Source organism: Gambusia affinis, linkage group LG06 (assembly GCF_019740435.1).
Source record: "Gambusia affinis linkage group LG06, SWU_Gaff_1.0, whole genome shotgun sequence".
Taxonomy (NCBI): Eukaryota; Metazoa; Chordata; class Actinopteri; order Cyprinodontiformes; family Poeciliidae; genus Gambusia; species Gambusia affinis.
The window spans coordinates 9,320,108-9,347,084 of NC_057873.1; the positions used below are offsets into that span (position 1 = coordinate 9,320,108).

Genomic DNA, 26,977 nt, shown 5'->3' on the forward strand with positions numbered 1-26,977 from the left:
AATTCAGTGTTTGCAGATTTGCCTATTTGCAGATTTGTTTTGTGGAGCGTAACTAAAATATTTGCAGATATTTTTGTATATCTACAACGTTGGAAAGAAAATGCAGATTGGGAAGCTGAAATACCTAAGTGCAATGTTGGCTGGAATTTGCAAAGCAGCCAATCCAAGAGTGGTATTCATTTTTCTTAGCAATGATTGGCTGAACCCCCAAGAAAAGAAATAATTAAGACCGTAGATTAGCGATGTCCAAAGTGATTCCTAAGCAGTCGGTATCCTGTATGTTTTAGTTCTCTCCCTGGTTCAACACAGCTGAATTAAATTGATGACTTGCTAGCAGGCCTCTGCAGAAGAACATTGTCATGCTGAGGAGGAAATTACTACCAGGGTGTTGAACCACAAAGAGAACTAAATTATGTAGGATGCCAGCTCTTAAGGACTGACTTTGGATACCTCTAAGCTATTGTCTTCCTTGTCTTTTAGCTTCCACATTGGAAGTTAAATATTATCTTCAGTCACAGAGTGACCACCAGAAGGGTCTGCAAAGAGAAAATTATCTAAAAGCAGAAAAAGGAGAAGCCTGAGGATCTGAATGAATAGACTGCAGGAAAGCAGAAATGCCAGGAATCCGAATTTACATCAATGTTTTGCCTATTTAGTTGTCAATAACCTTGATAAGTAATTTATTTTTTATTAAATTATAAAATGAGTTTCTTTAGTTGAATCGATATGATTTCAGAATCTGAAATCATAAGAAAAGCTTGCTGGTCTCTCATAAGGAGTGAATTCAATGCAGAAAATCCTCACAAAAACCTGGAATGACCACAGACACCACTGTCTCTAAGTCTGAGAAGGTATCAACAAATAGCTCCACCTCACAGTCAAAACATCAAATAATGGTGAACTACACCGGCTGAAAATGTAATAAATGTGGCAATTTTGGTCCTCATTCAAACAAAGCCTTCTGAACTATCAGGTTTCAAAACACCCGAAGTCCAAAATATCATAATGTTTTTACCCCATTCTGTTTTTATGGCCATGTTTTTAGTCAAAATAGTGAGTGGGCCTGTGGGCCTTCCCTTTTCCCATTGCTGATCAAGCTCTGCAATGGTGGCAACACATTACCTTAGATAAATTCTATTCAGGAGATAGTCCTGGCACTTGTACCTATTTGGGGATGTCTTAATCTTACTTCCCTGCATGGGAACCTATCTCCTTGCTGTTCTTGACTATATGATAAATTGTTGATTTGGATAAAATTTTACTAGCAGTAGTCTGTTCGTCCATGAAGCCGTTTTGATGTTAAGCAATGTAGACAGCATGTTTTTCCTTAGAGGTAACCATGGTTGACAAATGAAGGATGATTTCAGGTTTTACTCCCTTTTAGAGCAACCACTCTGCTCTTCTAATTCAATCAGACTGACAGGGTGATATGAGCTGCCGTACCCTCACTAACACTTTCTCCTGACCTCACTGAAATGGTCGTTTTGTGGCAGAGCAAAACTTTTGCAATTAAGTTAATTTTATTAACTTTTTATACAGTTAGTTCAATCTGTTTTCATAGCAACTGCAAATTGCCACTGTCAAAAAAAATTACACTTGTGCTTGTGACAAATGTGATTTTTTTCAGTTTCAGAATTTTTACCCATGACTGTAGGTCACAGAAGGGTTAGTGCAGACTTAAACCACTGCAGTCATATTAACACTGAAGTATGTGATTATATATTGCAGATTGAAGTCTCTGGCTGGGGCTGCTACCATTTTTCTTGCAAGTTACTCATAAACTGAGTTTGAAACCAAGTCAGGTACTGCATTTGCAAAAAACAACAAAAAAAGTAATGTGCCTTTCATCCATAGTCTGCAAGATCAATTTCCATGTTAACTGTCTTTAAATTGATGTAGCACACAGCTTGATGCCAAACGGGGGTTTAATGTTCCAGTTCTTGACTGATAATGCATCCTGGGTAATATAAATATGCTTTATTGTCATTATCTTTCAACTAGTGATACACCAGGGGGGCTACATTGCATGTCTTCTAAATCAATGTGTTGAGGGAGTATTTTAAAGGCAGAACACGGTAAATATTATAAGCTAAACACAGTACATGATACATGCAGAATACAGGTCATTTCCAACTAATATTTTTTTTAAAGTTTTACTGAGACCATCCTGTTAATAAATGATACTAAATAAAAAGAAGGCTCTCGATGTTGCTTTATCATTAACTATGTGATATAGCTTGACACTATTTGACTAACCATCTCCCTGACTATACTTTTTATCCAGTTTGTTGTTGTAATCACTCTCTCACCCTTCGGGTCGCATATGTTTTCTGTGTCTCTGACTTGTTGTGAACCCCTACCAGCACACTGACGCCTGTCTTGGGGAGCGACAGCGGCCTTGGGTCCAGTTGGCAACCTTTCAGGACTATGAAGCCACAGACACACACACACAAACTCCTACACTCACAGTACACACAAATATCTAGTCACCCCAGAGTGCGAGGTGTGTATTCCAGCCAGATGTGCGCCATCAGCAGAGAACACCCGCTCACATGGACGCAGAGACATCTTCACAATTACTGCATTTAGTTATATTCTATTCATTTGTGTGCATGAATGCATAATGACGCTCACAAATGTGAGTCCCAGAGGAGCGGAGCATATGCTTGCTCACTCACTATTTAGGGAGAGAGGCGAAGGTAGGGGGAAAGTGTTTATGTGAGAACTGCATTAATATGACAAAACAAGGCTGGCTGAGGGATTTACTGTGCACACTGGTACTGCTATCATCTGTCAGAGCATCTTATTACCATCTTCTGCTGCTGTTAGCATCACCATTAACATCCCACCTTTCCTAAATCTCAGCGATTCATCACTGTCACCCATATATTAATTTGTGTATCCTGTACCAGAACTTGAAGAGGTTGTGGTAAAATAATTTATTTCTACTTGAAGTACAATTAAAAACAAGTACATTTTTGTTTTATCAAGCCCTGAAACAGATTAGTTTTGATTGCTGTTCTGGTCCATAATGTTTTGTAATCGCTCACTCACTGTCATTTTTCACATTTATGTTTTGCACCTAAAAATGCCACCACATTATTTTGGTTGTTTTATAATTTTGAAATATTTTCATGTATAATTTGATCTTTTTTTTTTTAATGAACAAAATATATTTTGTTTGCATTGCGGCATGTTAATCTGCCTGCATCTATAGTGCTTTCCTGGGGTTTGGGATGAGAGCAGTAGTGGTGAAGCAGAACCAATATTTGGGGTTCATTGCTTCTAGGTTGGTTTTGGGGCGGATTTCCGGTTTGCCTCAAATGCAGTCTGGATGCTAAAGGCAGCACGTTGGTCGTCATTGCTGACTTCTATTTTATTATCCTTCAGATCATTACACGGTGAAAACACACCAAAACTACTCTGTAAGATGTTTACTTCTTATTTGACCAGTATGTAGCACTGTGTTACGGTTTCTGTGAACTATTTTGCCAATAGTTGCCAGTTTTATCAGGCGAGGGTAAATTTGGTAGGATGCCAACCCGCACAGGGGAGGTGATTAGAAGGCCGTGATATCGTACCAACTCTGGATTTTAGGAGTTTTATTTAAAGTTTGTTTGAATAAATATTTTGTGTAAGTTGCTTGTTGACTCATAAAGTAGTTCAGAGCATGAGAGTAAAGTGAGTCCAGCCGAAGTTAAAGGTAGAGAAACCATTCTTTGTTCATAAAGTGTGGGAATTCAGGTTAAAATTGAAACAAAGTTAAATTCTGTATTTTTTTGTAAGTCTTGTAATTCTAATTTTGATTGATATTCGGTTAAAGTTATTGTACATTTTTATGCTTATGCCAGTTAATATACAGCTAAAGGCAGAGGAGCTTTAAAACAGTTGATTTATCCTGTTTGATACACTATATCAAACTGATCTTATAAACCAGTTTTGTAAGACAATAGTTATGTAAAGCGTTCATACTTTACACTGTTAAAGGTTTGTTAACAAACAAAGAAAAACGCAATCTGGATGCTAAAGGCAGCGCTTCGGTCGTCATTGTGGACTTCTATTTTATTATCCTTCAGAATGCGCTCATCAGTGTAATAGCAGTCCTGACACTCTTTACACGAGGAGGCGGCAAGCACCTTAACATTTTTGATTGAAAATCCACATAGATGCAAGCTCATGCAATTTTATAAATATCATAGGTGCTGACACCACGCTTTTGGAATAATTAAACTAAATGTCATGAAAAAATATTCTGAATATTTATTTGAGAAAACTGAGTTGACAAAACTTTGGAAAGTACGTAGCTATCTAAATATTGAAAGCTTATGCAACGACAATGAATTTGGGTTAAAGTACTTTCATTATGACTAAGTAATTTGCCTGTTGAAATTTCTATTTGTGTCCTAATTACTTAATTTAGTTGGTTATTTAAATGCTAAACAGCTTTTAAAAGTAATTTATTAATGTCTGTCTTCTAGCCACAAGAGCAAAGAAATAACTAAAGCATGAATGTAGAACAACATAACTGTTAATGACTGTTAATCAGCTGAGATAGCATTGATTCCCTGATCAAAGGTGTGTCTGCATGTGTAATAAATAAAAAATAACTAACTGAACGTATTAGAATTAATCCAGCTTTAAATATGTGACTAAATTCTTTTTGTTTCCAGCAACAGTGCCTTTTTCTGACATATGTATTTCTTTATAGTACTGGTTTGGCATTGTTGGATGGATTTATATTAAATTATGTGTGTATTGAGGCTTAAAACCTGGTCTTTGTTTGTGTATGCTGGACAAAGATGGTAAGACAGAATGAAAACGTCTCCATCCTCCTGGTGTTCCAGTCTGCTACAGTTGTAGCTGGATTGTTTTATACAGATCTTTTTAGTCAAATGATTTTGTAGTGCTCAGCTGCTAATCCTCAAAGGTACATGTTAATCTCTAGCCCTTTGTCTTAAAGCAACACACTACTTTTGCTTTTGAGTAGTTAATTGTCAGTCATCTCTGCCTGTAATTTATTTAAACAAAGGACTATTTTTTACAAGTTCATTTTTTTAAAAATAATAAATTTGTTTATGTCTGATTTAATTAAGGAAATCACAATACAAATTAACCTGTTAATATACCTTTAATACACAAAAATGATCCTCTTTGTTGGTCTAGATATTCTTTTATAGAATGAGTTAAAGCTAAAGCTAAGCTTTTCAAGGCATGACTGAGCAGGGATGAGGTTAAATGAAATGCAAAACTTGAAACTAACTCATGACCTTTTATCAGTTACATAAAAACATCTTCTATTCTGCTTATTTAGTCTCTTGTCTTTTTTATCTGCTGTTGCAGGGGAAGAAAACAAACAGCAAACCTTTATTAAACACTATTTTCTTGACTGACAGTTAAGAAGAAAGAAAATGGCATCATGGGTTGAGATTGCCGTTATTTGATGCTGAAATACAGCTGAATTCATTTATTTACAAGCAACAATGAATTTTGAAAAACATCTCGAGAACCATGCAATATTTTTTTAGTATTATAAAACGAAAGATCAAAAATTTAACAAAAAGATCTTGAATATCTGTTTTGTCTTTGGTCAAAATTTTACATTGAAACCAAACTCATAGTGATGCTCACTGCTTTCAGTACCCTTTTATCTTAAATATTTCACACTTATCATCTTACTGTTGTGATCAGCAACATTTTTCTCAATTATCTTTCAAGCATTCTGACTGCACTCAGTTTGAAAAACTCAAATATTTTTAGTTAAACCATTTGACAGTTACCAGTGAGGTACCTGAGGGTTCAGTCTTTTGGACAGTTTCATAATCTATTGGTTTTGCTTTCTTTAACATCATCTCTGGTTTGCTAGTAAAGCATGACAAGCAGTAGCTAGATCTATTCAAATTATTAAGACTAATAGCTTGTCAACTGTGACATAAAAGAAAAATAATGCATGCGTAATGCATGCGTTACATCTTACTTTTAGCACTTCAGTATTGTACTGAAGTAATATACAATATTTATGTTTAAACCCATTGTAGATTTATACATGGAGATGACTGACCAGTGATGAGGTTAAGTGATACACAAGACTTCAAATTAGCTAGGGATGACGGGAACATAGTTGTTTGCTTCATCCTGTCAGATTAACAAGTTCTCAAATATTTGAACTTTCCCCTCCCCTTTGTCTGTGTGTTGTCTGCAGGGCAGTGGTACACATCCAGGTCAACGATGTGAATGAGTTTGCTCCCGTGTTTCGAGAGCCACAGTACAGAGCAGCTGTGACAGAAGGAAAGATTTATGACAGCATCCTACAAGTGGAGGCCACAGATCAGGACTGTTCGCCACAGTACAGTCAGATCTGCAACTACCAGATCACCACCACTAACACGCCTTTTGCTATAGATCGAAATGGTGAGTAGAAATGAGAATAAATATGTTCAGCATTGCATCATGCCTTAGTACATGCTACAAAAAATGAAGTAGTAAAACACATTTATTATGCTAACAACTTATAAGTCTTCAAGACCTAAAAAGAAAACAACACTATGCCTGGAGACAGAAGTCATTGGAGGAAAAAAAAGCCAATTATTTCATCACTTTCTAATTCTATCTACATTTTTAAAGGAACTTATCAGTTTTGACATGCTAAGAAATCTAGGATGATTGCAACTTGTCAGACTCATGCTTGTGCTGAATATTTAATGTAACCTTTTTTTCTTTTTATGCAACATGCAGTATAAACTAAATCTACTAGTAATGTAAAGACTCTTCAGAACACATTGAAAAATTAGGATTAAATACTTTTAGGTGACTAGTTCTGTTATATAACTGGACCACAATTATAAAGGGATGGAACATTTCTAAAAAGTAAAGCTGTCACTGTATACAGGGTTAGGGTCAGGATTGTACACAGTGCAGAACCTTATCTTAACTCAAGTTACCTACTGCAACTTTAAGAAAATGGTGTGAATACTTTTACTTAGCTGTTGTTTTCACTCTATATTTTCTCCTAAATACGTGAATAGCATTCCCAGCTCTATTTATGGGAAGATTATTTCATTATTAGCAGTCAAATCAGGACTGTAGTGCTTTGTTCTTGCACTCTGGTCAGCTAAAGTTTTTACTTGGATAATTAAAGTCCAAAGAATCATAATAGACAGAAATTTGTATGAATGATTCTATTGAATTTTGCAGACAGTCGTTTCAAAATAAATATCTAATATTGTTTGGGTTCTCAGAAAACCAACATGGACACACATATTGTTTTATGCCAGATTCTCATCAAAATTGTAGCACTTACAAACTCCACTTGAATTATTTCCATCTGTAATACAAAGACGTGCAGCTGCATTTCTTTTCCTTTGCTCTAAGAAAAAATGAGGACCACTGTAATTTGTTTCTGACAGAGATGGATGTTTGAATTTCTTTTAAGTGTTCATTATATCTTTATTTGGTGCTATGCAAAAAACAACAGTGTGCAGTGTTTTTATCATATCAGCACTTGAATAGAATGATGTAAAAAAAAATCTCTGTTTTGTTCAAAAAACTAAACTGACATATAGTCTTGCTTGGCAATGAAACGCTAAACTAATTCTCTTAGTAAACAGGTATGTAGAAAGACCTTTACTTTGTTAGTTGTACCCTGCCTGCATATATAAAATACATTTAAGCAAAAGCTGCCAGGCTATTATGTCAAAGATATTATGTCATTGATTTATGTGCCTGAATGCAGCAGGTCTAATTGTAGCACATTGCTCCGAATTTTAATGAAGTGGATCACTTTGAGCTGGAGGAATATCAAGACTTGCAACTTAATTTTCAACAACATTGATTTGTGCGGTGAAATTTGTTGCACATCTAGAAATAGATGCAATTTCAAGTGATTTAAACAACATTTAAACTGCAAAAACAAGGCTTGTTGTGCTATAGTTTTATAAATACACCTAGAAGAGTTGAAAAAAACCCCCAAAAAAACATATTACCAAAGCTACAGCCAGCTCACAAGATGGCAGGATACAATCAGCTGGGTTTATAACTACAAAATGAGATTTTAACAATATTTTGAATAAAACTTAAAGTCATAATTCTTTTGCAAATAAATGTTTTCTAAATCACAATTTTTACTTAAAAGAATCTGTGATCAGTTCAGTTGATGTGTTTGTACTTGTCTGAAAAAGCTTTGACATTTCTTCTTTCTTTGGATTCTCAAAGCCTAAGTTGAGTCTTCTAGAAGCAATCTCTGGTTGCAGAAAGACTACACATAATCCACTCTTGTAGAAAACATAGAGAATACTTCCTCATCATCACCACACTTTCCTGACATGACGCCAGTGTGGGTCCAAAGGAATCACTGCCTAACAGCTATTTTTTATGGACAAGGTCATGCTGTCAGCAGCTGCGAGACAGACTTCCCTTTGAAGAGAAATATTATCAAATTATCTCATGCCCCAATATCTTGTTGAACCTCTACATAACTTCTAAATGTCATTTTGAAATACGAGACAACCACACATTCTCCCAGAGGTGTGCTGTAGCAAATGTTGAATTACGCAGAATTAGTCACTGAGTCATGGCTGTGCTTAATATAATGAGCTTACAAATCTTCAGGACAACAGCAATCCCACTTCTGCTGAATGTTGATAAAATCAGAGATTTTATGTTGATGCTGGTGGGAATGAGTAATTACTGCTTTCGGAAAAGTAACCACTGAGAGGTGAACAGGGGGCCAACAAGCAGCAATGTCTTTACACGAGGAGGCGGCAAGTATTTAATGGAAACATGTACCCAATTTTGGGAAGCATTACAGTTAATCAGACCCCTTAAGGAGATAGAAGGTACCTGTCATCTCCATTGTGATCTCATTTGTTACAGTGATTATGTTAAGCCATTAAAGTTAATTTGACAATGATACATAATGATGATGTAAGATTAAATAACCATTACTCCTTGAAGCAAACATTCACACACTTTGTAAATAAGAAGGAGCACATACATAAAGTATGATGTAGGTGGCAAAAACTATTTAGATTGACTACTTTGCAGTATCCAAAACAGAATGGAGAGTAACCCTAGCTGTTTAATAGTTTTATCATGACCTAATGTAATATGAGTACTGTTGATAAGGTTTCAGAAACAGGATAAAAACACTCCCATTAAGAAAGAATTACCGTATTTTTCGGATTATAAGCCGCTGCGTTTTCCCCAGGCTTTGAACCATGCGATTTACAGCCCGGTGCGGCTTTTCTGTGGATTTTTCTTCAACCACCAGGGGGCTCTTTAACAGGAAGTGATTCATTGGAAGTCAAAATTGGAAATCAAAGAAGAAAGCGCTAATTTTAGTTTAGAATAAGGCCATGCTAGCAGCAGAGACGACGGAGAAATTTCTTCAACCTCATCATGGAAACCTCACGAAGAAGTTCATTTGATGCCGCTTTTAAGTTGAAGGCTGTCGATCTGGCAATACAGTTGGGAACTAGAGCTGCTGCATGTAAGCTTGACGTGAAAGAAACCATGATTTGGCGTTGGAAACGATAGGCTGCGTCCTTAATAGCAGATTTATTAAGTACCCAGCCCTCTGCTGCGTCCTTTGTGGAAAACCGAGAGCGCGGAGATATCAGCGGTTTATAGCCCGGTGCAGCTTATGTATGTACATTTCCAGTTTTTTTTTTTGTTTTGTTTTGTTTTTTTCTAATGAGCAACTCCAAGTTGTTTTTTAAGCATCTTAATTATTTTTCACACTTCAGGAAAGCTATGGGTTGATGCCTTAAAGTGAAATTTAGTCATATGAAACAACCAAGAAAAGTCATAAGATTCTCACGGCAGGATGGAGTTTGGAGAAACTAAACGGCAGCTACAATAACAAATGGCCCTACAAAGACGAGCAAACTCATCGGGTCGAGGTTCATTTACATCTCGATGACAAGGATAACTCGGTTTAAGACGTGTTTGGTCTGATTACTTTCAGAATGTGAGGAAAAAAATCTGTTTCTATGTGGTTTCAACGGTATGGAACAGGAGAGTGCATTGACAAAGGGCAAACTGACCTGAATCCTTATTCAATAAACACACAAAGCACAACACTTTCTTGTTTCAAGTGTCTCTTAACGGCATGAATACATTAGACTGACACTGTCTAATGTATTCTTTTTCCATATTTATTGCTTAAAACAGTTCCCTCATGATTTGTTCATGTCAATTATTTTTGTGCCCTGTTATAAAGCTCTTTTGGTTGACTTTGACTTTGACCCTTTTTTTCCCATTAGGAAACATCCGAAACACAGAGAAGCTGAGTTTTGACCGACAGCAACACTACGAGATCCAGGTGACGGCTTGGGATTGTGGCCAGAAGAGAGCCTTGCAAAGTGTCCCAGTTCACATTGATGTCAAGCCGGTCTGCAAACCTGGCTGGCAAGGTTGGTCTTTGTCAGGCGTGTGAGCAAACTGTGCAGTGTTTAATCATCCAAGAATGCAGTAATGTTTGTGTGTGCCTGATTACTGGAGATTGCACAGTTGCTCTCTTATTTGTAGTACTTCGCTACATCTTGCCCCAGTCCACCAAATGTGCGGCTCCCAGCAAGATTATTTTTTCACAGATTTAGCCTACACCCTGAGAATTTCTGACATGTTTTTAAATTCTTGCTCATGTTTCTCTCTTCTCACTTTTCTTACCTTATGCAAAGGTAAGAAAATGGAGAATAAAAACTCTCCCTTTTGCCACACCTGTCGTCTGCCCTCCCTGAGGAGTTGGCTTGTCAAGATAGGATGGTGTAATAACCGACTCTTTACTTAGCGCATCACAACTCAACAATGTTGCTCCCAACACATTAGAAAAGCCCCCTGGCAGCAGTCTGGTGCCGCAACAACAAACGTTACTCAGGATGACAGCGTATGAGGACAATTGTCAGAGGACAGAGCAGAAGTAATTAGATACAAACACTTTGCAGTATGTGCATCTTCAAGCCGAACCATGCGCGAGTGCATTGGTAACCAAGTCACATCTTCTATATTTGGCATCCAGCCCTCCATTGTCCCATAGGAGTCTATGTTAAATGGTGCTAAATCAGGATTCTGGCAGCAGTTTGATGTCATTTACTGAAACCTCTAAACCTTTCTTGCTCCCTAATCAGTTGTTCAATCTGTTTTTTTCTGGACAAACGGCATTTGGATTTGGATAAATTTGCAATGTTATCAAAGTGTTTTTGATTTCATACAGGAATTATCAATTACAAAGAAAAAACGTCAAATGTGTATCAGATTTATTTTTTAAGTAGACAATAAATGATTTAGGAAAATAATTTAAATATTTGTAAAAGATTCCATTATGTTCACACTTGGATCATACAATACGTTACATTATTTAATGGTAGGAAAACCCACAGTCTATCTGAAATGTTGCTCACTTTTTTTCTTTTGATGACACTATTGGCTCCCATTGCTGAATAACTTGAAAATTTACCCATAGATGACAGCACCAATTATTACTTCTGTAAATAGTTCACTGCTGTGTGACGTCTTCTTCTGCGCATGCTGGTTGATTTTGGATCACAAACCGTTCACACAGAAGTCTGATTGCTCTCATGCTCAATCCTAATTGAGCGTAAGGACCTGCTGTGTTAATGTAGCCTTTGATGAATTATTTTTCTTTTGTAAGTCATATTCACCATTATTCCATTCAAGGAAGTTTAACAGATTGTGCTCCTTACAAATTTAAGTCTTTATATAAGAGCAGTGTCTTGTACACTGCAGCTGTGCAGTGAAATAAATTGTTAACACAAATAATAACAGTAACTTTTTTTGAGTCTTTTAAAATGACTTAACATAGTTACCAATTTGTACATAAATTTAATTGTAGGGTCCTTGCTTTTATTTCCCCTTTCCCTTTTTACCCATATTGCTTGTTTTCCACTTGTATGTTTGTATTGTAGAAGATCTTCACTTTCTCGTGTTTTTTGTGCTCAGTGATGATTCTTGACTGTGGTCAGAAGTATGAATATTACACTCATTTGGGCTATTACCAAATAAATTCAAATCATTTCAATTCAAATGTCCCACAAAATTTTTATTATAAATAATATATGTGTCTAATTCTTAGTGGAGATCTTTCTGTCTGTGTGTGATTACTTCATTTGTCATGCACAAACAAAGTATTTTATTAGACAAGGGAATCATTTTTAAAAAGAAAATCATGAGAATAAAACCTTAGCGTATGTCTAAAAGAAATTATTACAGCTTGTATGTTTTCTACTAAACTTCCAATAAATATATGCACAGAGAACAGTTGCTCTGCTGAAAAACTTGACTGCAAATTAATTAATGATTTATTTTCAAAAGTTACTGACACGTATGGTAGACTGATCCTGCTATGCAAAGCAAGCAGGCATCCATTATGGTCTGTACTGATCACAGCATGCATAAACCACAAATACAGCACACATATATAACAGTAGGACTAATCCTGTTAGTTAAAAACAATTATTCACCCATTTGTAGTATTGTCAGAACTGTTATTTCAATCAAAAAAATTCTATGTCTGTAATTATTTCCCTTTGTCTTCCTTAGCAGCAGGCCGCTTTCCCAACTGATTGCACTATCTACCTTTTTTTTGTGTAGTGCTCTTTTGTATAACTGTTCTTTGAGTTTTTTAGCTGAAAATGTACAAATGTATTTGAAAGACACTTCTGTTTTTGCCAAGGTCACCCTGGCAACAAGTACAGTACCTTAGAAGTTATGCAGTGGGTTGGTTACTAACTGGAAAAGAGCGAGTTCAAATAAAAAGGTTTATTACTTCCTAATGCTCAACAACTAAAAGAATCCCAAAAAAAAAAAAAAACATTAGCAGTTTGATGACATTTTATCAATATTAAGCTACCAATATTAGCTAACTATTCAGGGTAAAAGACATGTGACAAATAATTTCACGGAACTCAATAACTAGCGCAAAATGTCAGCCGCAACCATAGAAACAGAGTTTGAAACTTAAAGCTTTCACCCTCTAATCAAGAGCTCACTCATTTTACTTTATTTAGTTAGGTACTATAATAATATTGGACACTCTTGTTGCACCTTTAGATCATGTGTTAGCTGAACTTTTCAAGAGTGCCTGACTTCAGCAAATGAAGCTCCAAAGAAGAGGCAGAACTTGTAACCTCCAACTCAATTGCATGGATGATGCTGTGAAAGTGAGGGACATACATGTAATACAGAAAAAAAAATGTTTTCTCAAGCATTTTGGAGAATTTATTATGTTTTTATTTACACATATCCCTCTCTGGCATTCAGAGGTCTAACCCAGCCCACCATAAGCCTCCAGAGGTTATGCTACAACATGAGGAAATTACATAAACTTTTTAATCAAAAATTGAATCTACTCTGTCAGTTCTTAATAGAAAACATTCTCAGTGTCACGTTTTCTGTCCAATTTGTTCTCCATTAATAGGGTTGCAGCTTTCCATCAGTTCAGCTTGTTTTCCTGTGTTCGAAATGTTGGAGCTCTTCCCTTCATTTGTGGAGTGCTTGTGTAGTCTTTGTAGTAGCAATAGTTTTGGATACTGGGCTTGCACTTGTTGTATTGGTGTATTTTTTGTAATTATATATTTATTTCACTGCAAGCTTCTTTTTCTTTTAGTAAAGCCCTGCATCCCTTTAGATGATGTGAAAGTTATGAGGCCAATGTGCAAGAAGCATCTGGACAATTCTAATCTTCTTTCAGCTGTAATGCCTTTGAAGCCTGTTGTTTTTTATGTATATTCATGTGTTTAAATAGTATAAGTCTTAAAGCCCTAACTTATGCTGAGAAGATGCATACAGGATTACATTTAATTAAATTGTATTTAATGAATACAAGATTATGAGTTTCAATAGCTGAACTGCAATCCCTTTTACAGCAACTTATCTTTTTGATAAGATAGTGATTCCTATAAAAACTTTTAACCATCAAAACCCTCATTAATGCAAATTAAACACAGCCTCTTTGCATCTTATTTCAGCCATACCTAACTGCTAAGTAGTCAGTGAGAAAGGTTTGAAGTTTTTAAGATAATCCTTTGCTTCTCTGTGTAGGGCCTTTAAGCCAACACCTTGATTCATTCCTTATCTTACCATTCATTTCTCCAAACACAGTGTACAATATACCCCAAGAGTTATTTATATATATATCAGAGCATAAATTTGATCATCATTTTGAGCCTCTCCAAATATCTGAGATACAGACAGGACACACAAGATACACATGATGACAGATATTCAAACTCACCTGACACAACTGTGCATATTCCATCCAACCTTTTGCCTTCAAGGAGAAACTGTAAGAATTCATTGAGCTCTCAGTAACTACATTTAAAATCTAAATGTAAAAAAGACAAAGTGAAGTATTTTTTATTGTTGTGAATATGTTTAGTTCTTTTTACTAAAAATGAAGACAAGGTTGACTTAGGATTTTATTTGCTATGCAAAATAAAATCATTTTCTTTCTCTCTGATTAACAAAATGTTGATTATTAAATTCATTGGACCCCTGAGAGGGCCAGATGATAAATCATTCAGATGATTGTAAACATGCCTGTAAATTTTCTTCTCCCTGGAGAAATTATGAGTTTTATTATTAGAAAACCAGCTGCCCTCCTCATTGGCAATCTTTTTTTTTTTTTTGCTTTTTAAACCCACTCTTTAGGTTGAGTGGATTCTTGTCATCATGACCTTATCAAGGTGGCAGCACCACTCTATGAAGTACTGTAATGATTTATGAAGTAGTAATTCATGCTATCCATTGTTGTGTTTGTTCCAGGACTACTTGACTCCTTTCGTTTTTCTTGGTTGTTTTCATGGTTAAATGTTTTAAAGACTCTTTAAAATTCTTTCCTCCTTTTCTATTTGATATTATTAACCATGATTGCATTTGATTGAAACCTGTATTTTTGCTACAGCAACAGAAAATCACATGGACATAATCTTTGTTTTCTTCTCTCTGTTTGCTGGAAACAATTTAAAGCCCTTCCGACTATAATTTTCCATCTCATGTGTTGGTTCTTCATCTTCCTTGTCTCTATTGTCCACAAAGAGGCACAGACACATAAAAATATGCAAAAAAAGAAAAAAAAAACTCACAATGACATGAGTTTCTATTGAGAATCCTGATTTCATCCATTGTAACAGATATCAGTGTTATTTGGTGTAATACTTTGAAGGAGAGCTTTTTGTTCTCCACCCTAAATTGGTCTGAAAATACAGTATTGGAAAACAATGTTGGTTTAACCCAATATTATTTTTATGCAGGATATTGGATTAAAGGGCTACACTGCTGGAAAATTATTAGATTTTATTTTTAAATAGTAAGATGAAGATTGTGGGAAATCTACATGTTCCTATATTCTTATATTTGTTATTTCCAACAAATATAGGAATAATATATAAAGTAATGATGCCATCTATGGTGTAGGTATGTGCAGTAAGATTTCATACAACACAGTTTTTCCATGGAAAGTTAGTGGTAACACTAAATTGCATTACAATCATTGCTCTATGTTACTGATCTTATAAAATGTATATAGCTTATTTGTTTACACCTATACATAATCTCACAAATGCACATAATTTCTCACTGTGTCTGATAAAGGCATACAGCTACAAAACACAGATAGCAGAAGTGGATTAGTTGAAGTGAAAATCATTCGGAGCTGCATGTAATGGAAAATTGTTTTTCATTGTGTTTTTCTTCCTGAAATCTTGACATTTTTATTTATCCAAGAATTCTGTCCAAGGGCCAGTTATTTTTATTATGCTAAAAGTGACATATTTTGTGATTTTATTATTATTATTATTAATTCCTGAGATGGTGGAGTTATTTTGTTTGTAACTGTATTATGGCATGTGGCTTGACAGACTATAATAGGCTGACCTTTGACTTATTTAAAATAGCTTTGTGGCTTTTTAAGACTTAGATACCTCTGATTTAGAAGTTCACTGAAAAACCTAAGACAGACCTGTGCAAAGAAAGAGAATAAAATTTTAATTCCATTACACTGTGGACTATTATTAAGGGTGTTTATGATGATTGTTGTCCAACTATCTTTTGATCAATACCATACTCTGGCATTGATCAAGTTCATCTTTCCAATGATCATTTTAACAGACGTTGTGAGGGACTGAGGGCAACTGATGACCATTTTACGTGTCTTTTCCTAATGATCTCTCAAGCACCTTTATGAATTTCTGCTATTTTGACATTTTGACATTCTTTGGCAGTCCTTTGCTCATAGTGAGCATGGCTAGGTAGGTCAGGAGTATTTGTAAACAATAAACTGATCAAATTGCATGTGGCATGCATAATTCTAGTTGTAAATTTAGGGAATAAAGCATTTACCCAATGGCATATATGGCATTTTTTTATATTTACTTAAATTTCATTCATATTATGTCTTTCCACATTTACATAAAACTACCATAAAATTCAGATATTGTAAATATATCTGTGAATAAGCAAGTGTTCAAAAATCTGCAGGAAATCAAACTTCTTTGACTCACTTTAAGTTGCAGTCTATTTAATTGTTCTCTATGCCAACTGTGCAAGCTACAGAGGGAAAAAATGTTTCTTTCATGCAATGAAAATGAACTGCATTCATCCACCTCAGCAGCCCTAGAACCTCAAGGTCTTCCAATGTTTTAAATCTTGTTGCATTTTGTTTTTACTTGTGACCACTACACATTTCATCAAATTTGAATAATATGTTTTGGTTTTAAGGCCTGATTGATTTACATTTAATACAAGATATTAGTTCATACCACAACTTCTGGTTATTCAAATATAAAATTACAAAAACAACTTGACATCATAGAATAAAATAAAATCTGCATTGTAGTAGCTACACTTTGAAACTTGCAATTTTTTTTAAAAAAAGAAGAAAAGCTCAAAAATGGGGCAGAGTGATTGAGCAACTGGCCTATATATCGATTATATATGGACTGGAATTTCATAAAAGGGAAACTATAAAATGACTTGAATCTGCCTTCCCTGAAAGTTGTTGATTTGTGATATGTCCAAAGGTATATTTTGTAGTGTTAAGTGGCGGGGTGAGACACTGCTTCATGGATTTAGCGGGAGATGGATCGATTGAATGGGATGTTGTCTGGAGGTCTGCCGTGGTGTACAGAGAACTGAGTCATGGATGTTTCAGGCAATGTTTCTCACCTTATTAATAATAACTTATCAATTAAAACTCAAAGCACAATATCCTGAACACAAGCTGCTAAAATGGTTTGCCCATCTGAACAGACCTGGGCTTTGGAGGTTGTCCGGGCACATCTTATATGAATGTCAGATTTAGAAAAGCAGAATTAATGTTTTGGCAGTACTCTGGTAAAATAAATGCCTGGGAGTCAGCTGATGGCTATTTATTACGGAAGCAGGCATTGTAACCCTCAGAGCTTGTAAATATTTCAAAACAGTATTACCTTAAAAAGTAATGGCTAGTACTCCTTTTTAAAACCAAATGGCATATGACTCTATGATTAATTTCTTTACGAATTTAATGTTGACTTTTTTTTTTGTTTGCTTGTTTTATTGGCTCTATTGGCCTTTATTTGATAGTGAATTGACAAGACAGTGCATAATGAAAGAAGGGGGAAGATATGCGGCAAAGGTCACTAGGCCGGGAATCGAACCTGCGACAGCCGCATGGAGGACTAAGGCCTCCTTATGTGACTTTTCTTTTGACTTCTCTTTTGAAAAAGAGGAACTGTTTTGAGAAATTTTCATCCTTTGATTATCATACACAAGTGACCGCCGACTCAGCAAAGGTTCTCTATGAAAAGGCAATAATTATCACTGTCTCTGAGCATCATAGCAAATATTCGTTATAAAGCCACCTTAACTGTATCTAAATATAAAGCAGTTTCAATGGTATCTGCATTGAAACGGCAACTTTTAAAAACTGGGTTATATATTTAATTTGCAAACTGATCCATGCCTTGTACGATTGGTGAAAGTTACATTAAACTGTAAATGTAAAGGTAGGTTTTTGCCTTTCATTCTTCAAATATGAACACGCAGTGCTGCGTTAGCACAATGGTACACAGCACCCCTCCGTCTGAAGGACTTGTCTATCTGACAGCTCAACTATACCTGAAGCTTAAATCTTTGGCACCAAACAAGTAGTGTGTGGCAGCTCCTACAACAGCTAGCGTTTCCTATGAATGTAACAAAGTGAGCCCTCCTGTGTTTTGTCAGTTGTGATTTACACCTTTACTTTACTTTTACTTTAACACCTAAAGCAATGTCAGAGCATACTGTATTAGAGGTCAAAGAACCAATGGGAACCTATATTTTAGACAAAAGCAAATCATATTTCCTTCTCCTACAACCATTTAGGGTGATGTTTCTGTGTGAATTGCATTGGAGTATAAGGAGGTGAAGGAACTTCATCAAAATCTTTTGAGTTGGTCCAGACTAACTTCTCTTGACTGAATTTATAATAATAATAATAATAAAAATAATCAATTTTATTCATAACGCCCTTTAGATCTCTAATTGAAATCTCTATGGGCACATGCACACCCTGATGATGGCAAGCTACTGGATTGCAACTCCAGCTGCACTGGGGCAGTCTGACAGAAGCTCCAGAAAACCCTCAATTTATCAGACTTGCTTCTGGTTTTTATTTAAGCGAATTTTATGTATTTGCGATGTTTTTCTAATTTACTATGATATTTTCACATTCTCATTTGTGTGATCTCATCATGGGAAACTTGGATGTGGATGTACTGCATGCTTGAAAACTGCTGCCAATTGGCATACCCCAGCAAATCTTGAGTGTGTATGTTTGAATGTGGCACATCCTTATGCATACGGGTTAGGTTATGGTTAAGGTTAGAGAAGTAATAGTACTGGTTAGGTTTAGGAAAAATGTCTGGGTTAAGCATAAATGCAGTTACTAAAATTAATGGAAGTCTTAATAGGAGTAGAAGTACAAAGATGTGTGTGTGTCTGTGTGTGCGTATTGGCAGTCAGCAGCTTGATCTGCGATAAGAAGAAAAAGTAGAGGAATGAAAGAGGAGAGAAGAAAAATAAATGGCTTGGCACTTCCCTTTCCCATTTCCTCCTCTGGCTTGTACTCTAATCTCAGTCTGAATGCTGTTTTAGCACTTTTCATCCCCTCTCTGGTATTAGCTTGTTTTCCCTTATTACAATCGTTACTTCCTCCATCCATTTTTGCAGGGATGTCTGTCTTGCATCTTGCTTACCTTTGCGGGACTGATCCCACTTTTCTGTTTCCCTTTCCTTCTACCTTTCTTTTATTTTCCATCTGACATATTTTTATCAAAAATAATCCAGTAACAAAATAAAGTGATTCATTATTTAAAATATTTCTTTAGTTTAAGAATTTATGAGGAAATTTAAGAGCCTCAAACCACAATAAAATGTATTTTTCTGGGTTTGCTATGTGATCTTTGTAGTAGGATATAGAAAAGTTTGCATTCCATGGAAAAAAATTGTTTAAAGTATGGTGTTTAACTGTGACAGTGACTGACAACATCAAAAGCAGACCCAAGAAAAGAGAGAAAATAGAAAGCACTTTCTGACTGTGAAGGACTGTCGAGCTTTGTCTGAACACATCCTTTTAAGATGTCTCACAGTGTCTGGTGATTTTCCAAAAACATCTTTTGACAATCCTACCAAACTCTCAAACTGTGACAAGATGCTGTAACTTTTAGGGGTGAAACCATCCAAAAACAATTAAGACAGCACATTAAAAGTGAAAAGAAGTTATGGAAAATGTTCTATGTTACTAAATCTTTGATTTCACTATTAGACTGAGCACAATCACTATACGCAAAGTCGTCATTCCAGCGTATCATTAATTTATTATATACTTCTACATCCTGTATTAACAATAGTAGAGAAGTCAGGCTACTTTTATTTCTTTCATTTTGTTCTATTACGCTCTCATACGTTAATGTTGAAACTAGCAGTTTTGAGAGCTGTCCATTGGAACTCCAGCATACAAAAGACCTTAAAATATGTAAAACTTTATATAAATGGCACCTTTCAAGATATAATTTACAAAGTGCTCGAACAAACAAAATAGCAAATACACAGAATAAATTTAAGCAAAACTGATTTAAAAAGATAAGTTTTCCTTTCCTTAAAGGAAGCCACTGAGTCCACTGATCTGAAAGTTGGAAGAAGGGAGTTCCAAAGTTTTGTAGCCACAGAAGAAAAGTATCTGTCTCCTTTAGTTTTTAGTTTTGTTTGAGGACAATCACAGATCTTGATCATGGGACCTCAAAGCCCTAATGAGGGTGTTGAATAAAATCCCTGCAGTCTACTTATAACAGCATATATAGTATTCTTCTTAGATCTTTGGATGATCCATTGAGCAGCTTGGGAAGAGATGATATTTCAAACATACTTAAGTTACATGTCATAAAAAACTTGAAGTGATCCATTGTCTGCATCAGCTACACAAGTCCTGTTTGTTCAGGACTACAACATGGAATCTTTAGTTACATCTAAGCATTGTATATCTTGTTATCCACCAGTACAACAAATCCTTTGCCAGATAGAAAACTGGTAAAAGCTCATATCCAAGACTGGCAGAGAAAAAAAAAAAAACAAACAAACCGAGCAAAGAACACAAGGACATTTTTTTTTCTTAGTTGTAAAGATGCTTGGTAATAAATCTAATAGCCTGTTTATTTCTGTTAGAGGGAAGAGAAACAGAATGTGAAAACATTCGGTAAATGTAACCGCTGTTTTTGTGACATTGCTTCTGAGCACTTCTGCAGACCCCTAACCTAGACTTTGTTGTCAGGAAAAACTTCATAATTTATTCAAAATATTTGTATTTATTTTTATGAAAATGCTCAACTAGTTGACACCCTAACAGGCTGACATACTTCCTGCTAAACACCACAACAAACAAGAGTAGAATGCGCTTCCAAATTAAGTCTTTTATGACCTCTATTCATTCCACTACTTTATAATTAGATTGCATTTGGAAGTGTTTTTTTAATTGTAGCATGGCCTTATTGGAGTTAGATTGAAAATAGGAGAGGGGCACATTGTAAAGACGTGGTTAATTAAGATATTACAGATAACCTGTGGTATCTTAACTAACAAGTTACAGGCCAAGTTATGTTTTGGACTGTAACTTCATTAATTAAGTCTAAAAACTAGTCCCAGCAATTAGGAGACCACATTCTGAAAATAAAAGGCCTAATGCAAAGCTTTTGGAAAGTATATGAAATGATGACCTTTTTCTGTAGGTCAAAGAAAACTTTGATCAAACTGATTCTTTTTGATTTCAACTCTTGTAGACAGTCTGTTGATCAGTAAAATCATCAGACAGAAGACCTCATACATTTTTAAGTAAGTCCAATGTAGGAATTTTTACTAAATAAAGATTTTTTAATGAAATTCTTAAATGAGACATCCAGCCTTGCTACATCATACACATGATTCTGCTTTGCAGGTAATGTGATGAAGTTGTATTGATAAAGATGATTTATTTTGATCTAGAAGTAAACACCATATAATCATAGTTACATTATTGGCTCCCCTTTTTAAATATGTATGAAAAGCCAAAGTAAATTAATAATGAATTGCAGAGACATTATCTCACTCTGTAAATCTAAAAGAAAAACCAACCTTTTGTTTACTGTGGAAAATAAATGAAAACACCAACAGAAGAATAGTAAATAGCCCAACTGTCAAAACCTTGTACATCATTTTTTGGTCAATTGGGCAGCACTTATTTTTTCAGATTTTTTTCTGGGGTTTAGCCTAAGTCCTTGTTTCTTCCCTATTTAGACTGTTGTTTTCTTTATTATGGCAATTCAGTGTCAAGACAACATCCAGCATTGAGTCTTACAAATTCACTTAGAGAGAGAGGGGGATATTGGCTAAAAACAAGGGGAACCAAAAAGTGTCTACCATTAACAGATGAGATAAAACGGTGAATCTAGTAGCAAGTTGTGAAATCCTTTTACTTTTTCCTCCACCGCTATATTGAATTCTGACTCCGTTTTGTACACATTTAGGCTTGGATAGCAGCTAAAAAGCCATAGGCTGGGACGGCTCATTCTGGAGAGATCAAACCCTGAGGCAGATATGCTGCAAAGATCACAGCCTATATCCCAAAAAGCTTTGGGTTCCCTCGGGACCCCCTGGAGGAGATAGTGTGTAGAACGCATGGAATAGTCTGTTTAGTGTACCATTATAGTGGTGTGGGCAAAGAAGACAAGAACGCTGTAAAAACTGAGACCCCGTTAAGTTAAATGCACTAATTTCATGTCAAAACTCTGTTTATTATGATTTTTTTTCCACAGAACTTTTGAAGATTTCTGGTTTTTCAATACTTGTAAATTGTTCTGTTTTTAAGTTTGTCAGCACTCATATCTGAAAGTTGACTTTACATATAGCTTTTAGGCAGCTTTTGAACTTTAGTTCTTAAGTTAAAGAATTTAAAATGAACTACACTGAAGAGGTAAAAAGACGGGAAAGTAGATAGGTGAACATTAACATGTTTTTATTGAAATGTTTCTATGACTACACATTTTTTTTATCTGTTCCTCAAAAAAAGCAGCAATATTCTTTGGTCATGAATCAAGGCAATTCTATCAAATGATTGGTTTTGCTATTTTGTGACATTTGGCCTAATTATCTTCACAAAATGGCAACATTGTGATAATGTTTTTGTCACCTCATGTGTTCATGATCCATTTGATCTGAAAGTGGCTAGTAAAAGCAAAGTCTGATCTTTCAGATAACGCATCCCAAAATTCAATAAAATTCACTTTTGCAATAAACTACACATATCTCAACAGCAGTAATGGGTAAACTTGTTATTGTATACAAGCTCCACTTTATGCCATCTTTATGATCATTTTATTCATGCACTGCATGAGGTGGGTACATAAAATCTTCTGTTATTGTACCTTCACGAAAGAAAATTCATGTACTCTTATTATCTTGCTTAAAATGTTTGTCTTCTAGCTCCCCCATATAGAAACCTTGTTTTTTTTATCTTTTGCAAGTCCTCCAGCTTAGCAAGGAAGAGCTGGTTAAATGAACTCAAGAAAGGAAACAAGGTTGGCTGTAAGGCTCTCAGAGAACATGAAAGCATTAGAATGAATGTTTTAGGGGCAATTTGGAGCAGGAGAAATCGGAGAGATGGCACTCTCTGAAGTGGAGGGAGATGAAGGAGGATGAGGTGCAGAGGAAAAGAAGAAAAAGAGGAGAAGAGTCGAAATTGGCTCTCTCCACCGATGGCAGGGATGAGTAATGATGACACCCCCCCACCCCCGAACTTAAATGTGGTGTCAGCATTTTTACATGGACTCCACACACAGATACACTTGCAATACTCACACAACCATCATGCCAGACCTCCACACATCTACATACACATTTAAAGGTCTGCAAAAACTAACTGATGATACACTGACACACACACTTGTCCAAAGCGTCCAGAGAAGAGGAGCTGTGTGAAAGTGTGATGATGCATCATTTTCTTAAGCACTTCTATCCATCTTCCCTTCCTCACCATAAAACTCTGTCTCTACTTAACATCCTTAAGTTTAAGGAGGATGATGGGAGCTCACTTTAGTTCAAAGTTTGTGTCTACAGGAGCAGATGTGCTTTGAAACTATCGGGGGGAGGGTTTGAATTGTGTGCACACAAGAAAATATTCCATACCAGTATTGCAGTGACTGGTATGGACTGTGACTATACCAGTATTCCAGTCACATCTGCTGACCAGTATCTCTTATTTTCCAAAACGATTTGAAAAAAAAGAAATAAAAAAGAAATGTGCCCCTTCCTTTTACCAATTTTGTAATAGATATGTCATTACTCAATATAGCAGCGTCATAGAGGTCACAACCTGAACACACATCCTTTAGCATCAGCAATCATGCCACAGAGAGAGCGGATAATAAATTAGTTCAGGAACGCCACAGAGATTATTAAGTGTGCCATTTAGAGACAGCATTTTCTGAAGAAATTGAAACAATCCACCTTACCTACCAGTATACTCCTGTCATGCTACAGGGAAGAGGTTGAGAGTGACTTCTGTTTTAGAACGGTACCACAGTTTTGATGACAGACAAGACGACCCTGCAGACAGATAGTGAAAGGAGCTGAGTAGGTTAGTGGAGTGTGTGTATAGAAAGTGTTGAAGGAACAGAGGTGAGAACATGGAAGAATGTTTCCACTTTCAGAAACCTTTTGAGCTATTTCCATCAAACAAACCACATGTGTTATTGGGGAGATTATGCTACATTAAACTGGATCAATGTGGATTAGTCTCATATAATATTAAATTACTCAGTTAAACTAAATCAAAATTAACTGGAGGCATGATTTCGTACTTCTTTAATCCTATCATACCCAAAGTTTTATGCTGAAGACTGCATAACTTCATGGCCATGTTTATAACTGTTTTGAATAGATCTGAACTCTAATGGAGGACATTTTGAAAATGACCTAAAGAAAAACATTTAAAATATATGAAAGGTCAAATCTGAGTAGTCCTTAACCACTCCACTAATACACTTTCAGCCTCAAGTTGTGCGAATCCTGAACCGCTGTTAAGATCATGCACTTTATGCCATTGGAGTTTTTGTTTTATCTATTTTCTATTTTTAGATGTTTTTTGAGGGTTTTGCATTAGTCAGTTGGATTATTTATGTAATTTTGTTGTTATACAGTAAAATAAAAAAACTGATTTGCTTTGATTCAGAAGCCGAGCATTTTAATGGGAATCGGGATAGATGATAAGGTTTTTATTTTGTTTGTTTTGTTTTTTGTTTATTTTGTCTCTGGTGTTCTATATAGATAGATATAAGTGTACCATAATTACAAATTTATTTGAAACCCCACTCATGCCCAAACTTGTATATATGTGGTACAGATGTAGCAATGACCGAGGGAGTGGCTAACTAAAAATTAGTCTTTAGAGATTACGGTATAGATAAGTAGCTCAAACAGTGAATACATTCTGATACACTGGTGGTATTCAGACATTTAATTTAATTATATCTGTAACTATATTACTTTTTTGTCAAACAGCATGACACCTCTTTGTTCTTGAAACTTAAATTTAATTTTCAGACAAATTTTAGTCTCTGCTTTTGGGTTTTGGGAAGGCATTCACATTGTGATTACAGGAACACAGCATGCATTTGGAACTCTTTGTCAATTGAAATTCAAGGACACCATTGGCTTTCAAGAAGCAGTTGCCCTTATATTTTTTAAGAATGTGACTGGTTTTTACCTTTTGAGTTGTAATATGATGATACTTTACTTCTACATTATGTCATGGAGGCTAGCAACTATGATTTGGTACATAACTCAGGTGCTTTTAGAAATAAATAAATTGCTCAAATTTCCAGAAAAATAAATTCTACTATGTTATATTTATGAGATAATTTATTAAAGTAGAGAAAAAATGTTGGATCAATGGCATTAGTCATATTTCCCAATTTAAGGCACTCGATTGCGAGCTTACAGACCTTTTTTAGGGCAGAACTTTTAACACCCCACAGCAGGAACATCCCGAGTTGAATTAATAAAATTAATGAGAGTTCTGTTCCCTGTGGTGTTCCAGTTTACCACGGGAACCAACCAGCATGAACAGCAGCAGGTGGTCCCCAATATGGAATACAGCCATCATAAATCCACCTGTGAATTTTCTCATGTGAATATCTGTCACTTTCCTTAATTTAAGCAGGCAAAGAAGTGAGAGCACTCTGTACAGGGTGCTCCACAAGATTTACATTCTACTGTGCGGCTTCATTTTCAGTCGGTATCTTGAAGCAAACAAAGGCTTTTTTGAAGAAGAAGAAAAATGTTTCATTTTTTTACTGCTTGTACTGTATGATACAAACTATTATAATTTAACAAACATTTTTAGTGATTTGCATAAAATTGAACAGAAATTAAATCAAATCTAACTGATAATGTAAGCCTTTTCTTTAATAACCACAACCAAGTTGTGCGGTTAATAGCCATCATCTGCCTTGGGACACTTTGGCTCAGCTACCAAGAACATTTCGCCTTAGCAGAAACGCTAATGCTACACTAGCTAATTGGGATGCAAACTAAGATTCTTGCTTTAAAGCTGAAGCTTTCCCTTCCACAAGTCCTATTGCCATTTGATATAAGTTCATATATTGAATTAGCTAGGCTGGTAATTACACTACTAAGAAAAAAATTATACAGTAAAATTTAGAATATGAGCTTCAAGTTCCTAAAACTAAACTGAAAAAAATATTATGAAGGTCTATTAAATTATAACATTTTAGGAAAAGTTCTTTATTTAAAGTGCATTGACTTATTTGTTGGATAATTTACATATTTGTTCTTTTGTTTTTAACCATTTTAGTTTCAGTCCTCCATTCAGCACAACCCTTTCTTCAAAACTAACTTAGATACCGTAGACCTTTCTCTCTTGCCATATGCAAGACTCAACAAAAACTCTAGTAAGAAAACTGAAAGACGCTCAAGAAAGTAAATTTTTTGTACCATTACAACTCCAGTGAGGACTTTGTTCTCCTGCAATAATAAAATGACTCCACATGGTTGTTTCATTTTTCCCTGCTTCTTCCCTTTCTCATCTTCGTCTTAGATTCACAAAGAGCAGAGCTCTTGGGCCCACCATGTGAGTTCTGTGCTGTGTTCATGCACGCATCTCAGTAGAGACCTAATAGCTTCATAATAAACCCACACAGTTTTAAAGGGAGCTGAGCTGTAGCTCAGCGCTCTGTGGTATGCCATCTATGCTTCAAATTTGCGTTTTCAAAGTACTTCCTATATTACTTTTAGATGTATGTCTCTATAGTATTTGTTCGTCTGCTGTTTGTAGTATTTTGTTGTTTTTTTTTTTCACATAACTTACCTGTTTCTTCTGATATCAGCATCTTCCTTCAGAGGCTTGGATAAGACTAAATAATTCAGAGACCAGATAAAAACAAGTCAGCAGTTGATC

At 35.5% G+C, this 26,977-nt stretch overlaps 1 protein-coding gene across 2 annotated transcripts in view; it reads left to right on the forward strand.

Moving 5' to 3' along the window:
- Nucleotides 1-26,977, forward strand: part of LOC122832660 (calsyntenin-2-like) — a 266,537-nt gene that overhangs the window by 169,841 nt on the left and 69,719 nt on the right. For both annotated transcript variants that reach the window (XM_044119639.1, XM_044119638.1), the window contains 2 exons: nt 6,200-6,408; nt 10,260-10,409. In XM_044119639.1, coding sequence (XP_043975574.1) covers nt 6,200-6,408; nt 10,260-10,409 — 359 coding nt within the window. The remainder of the gene's footprint in view (nt 1-6,199; nt 6,409-10,259; nt 10,410-26,977) is intronic.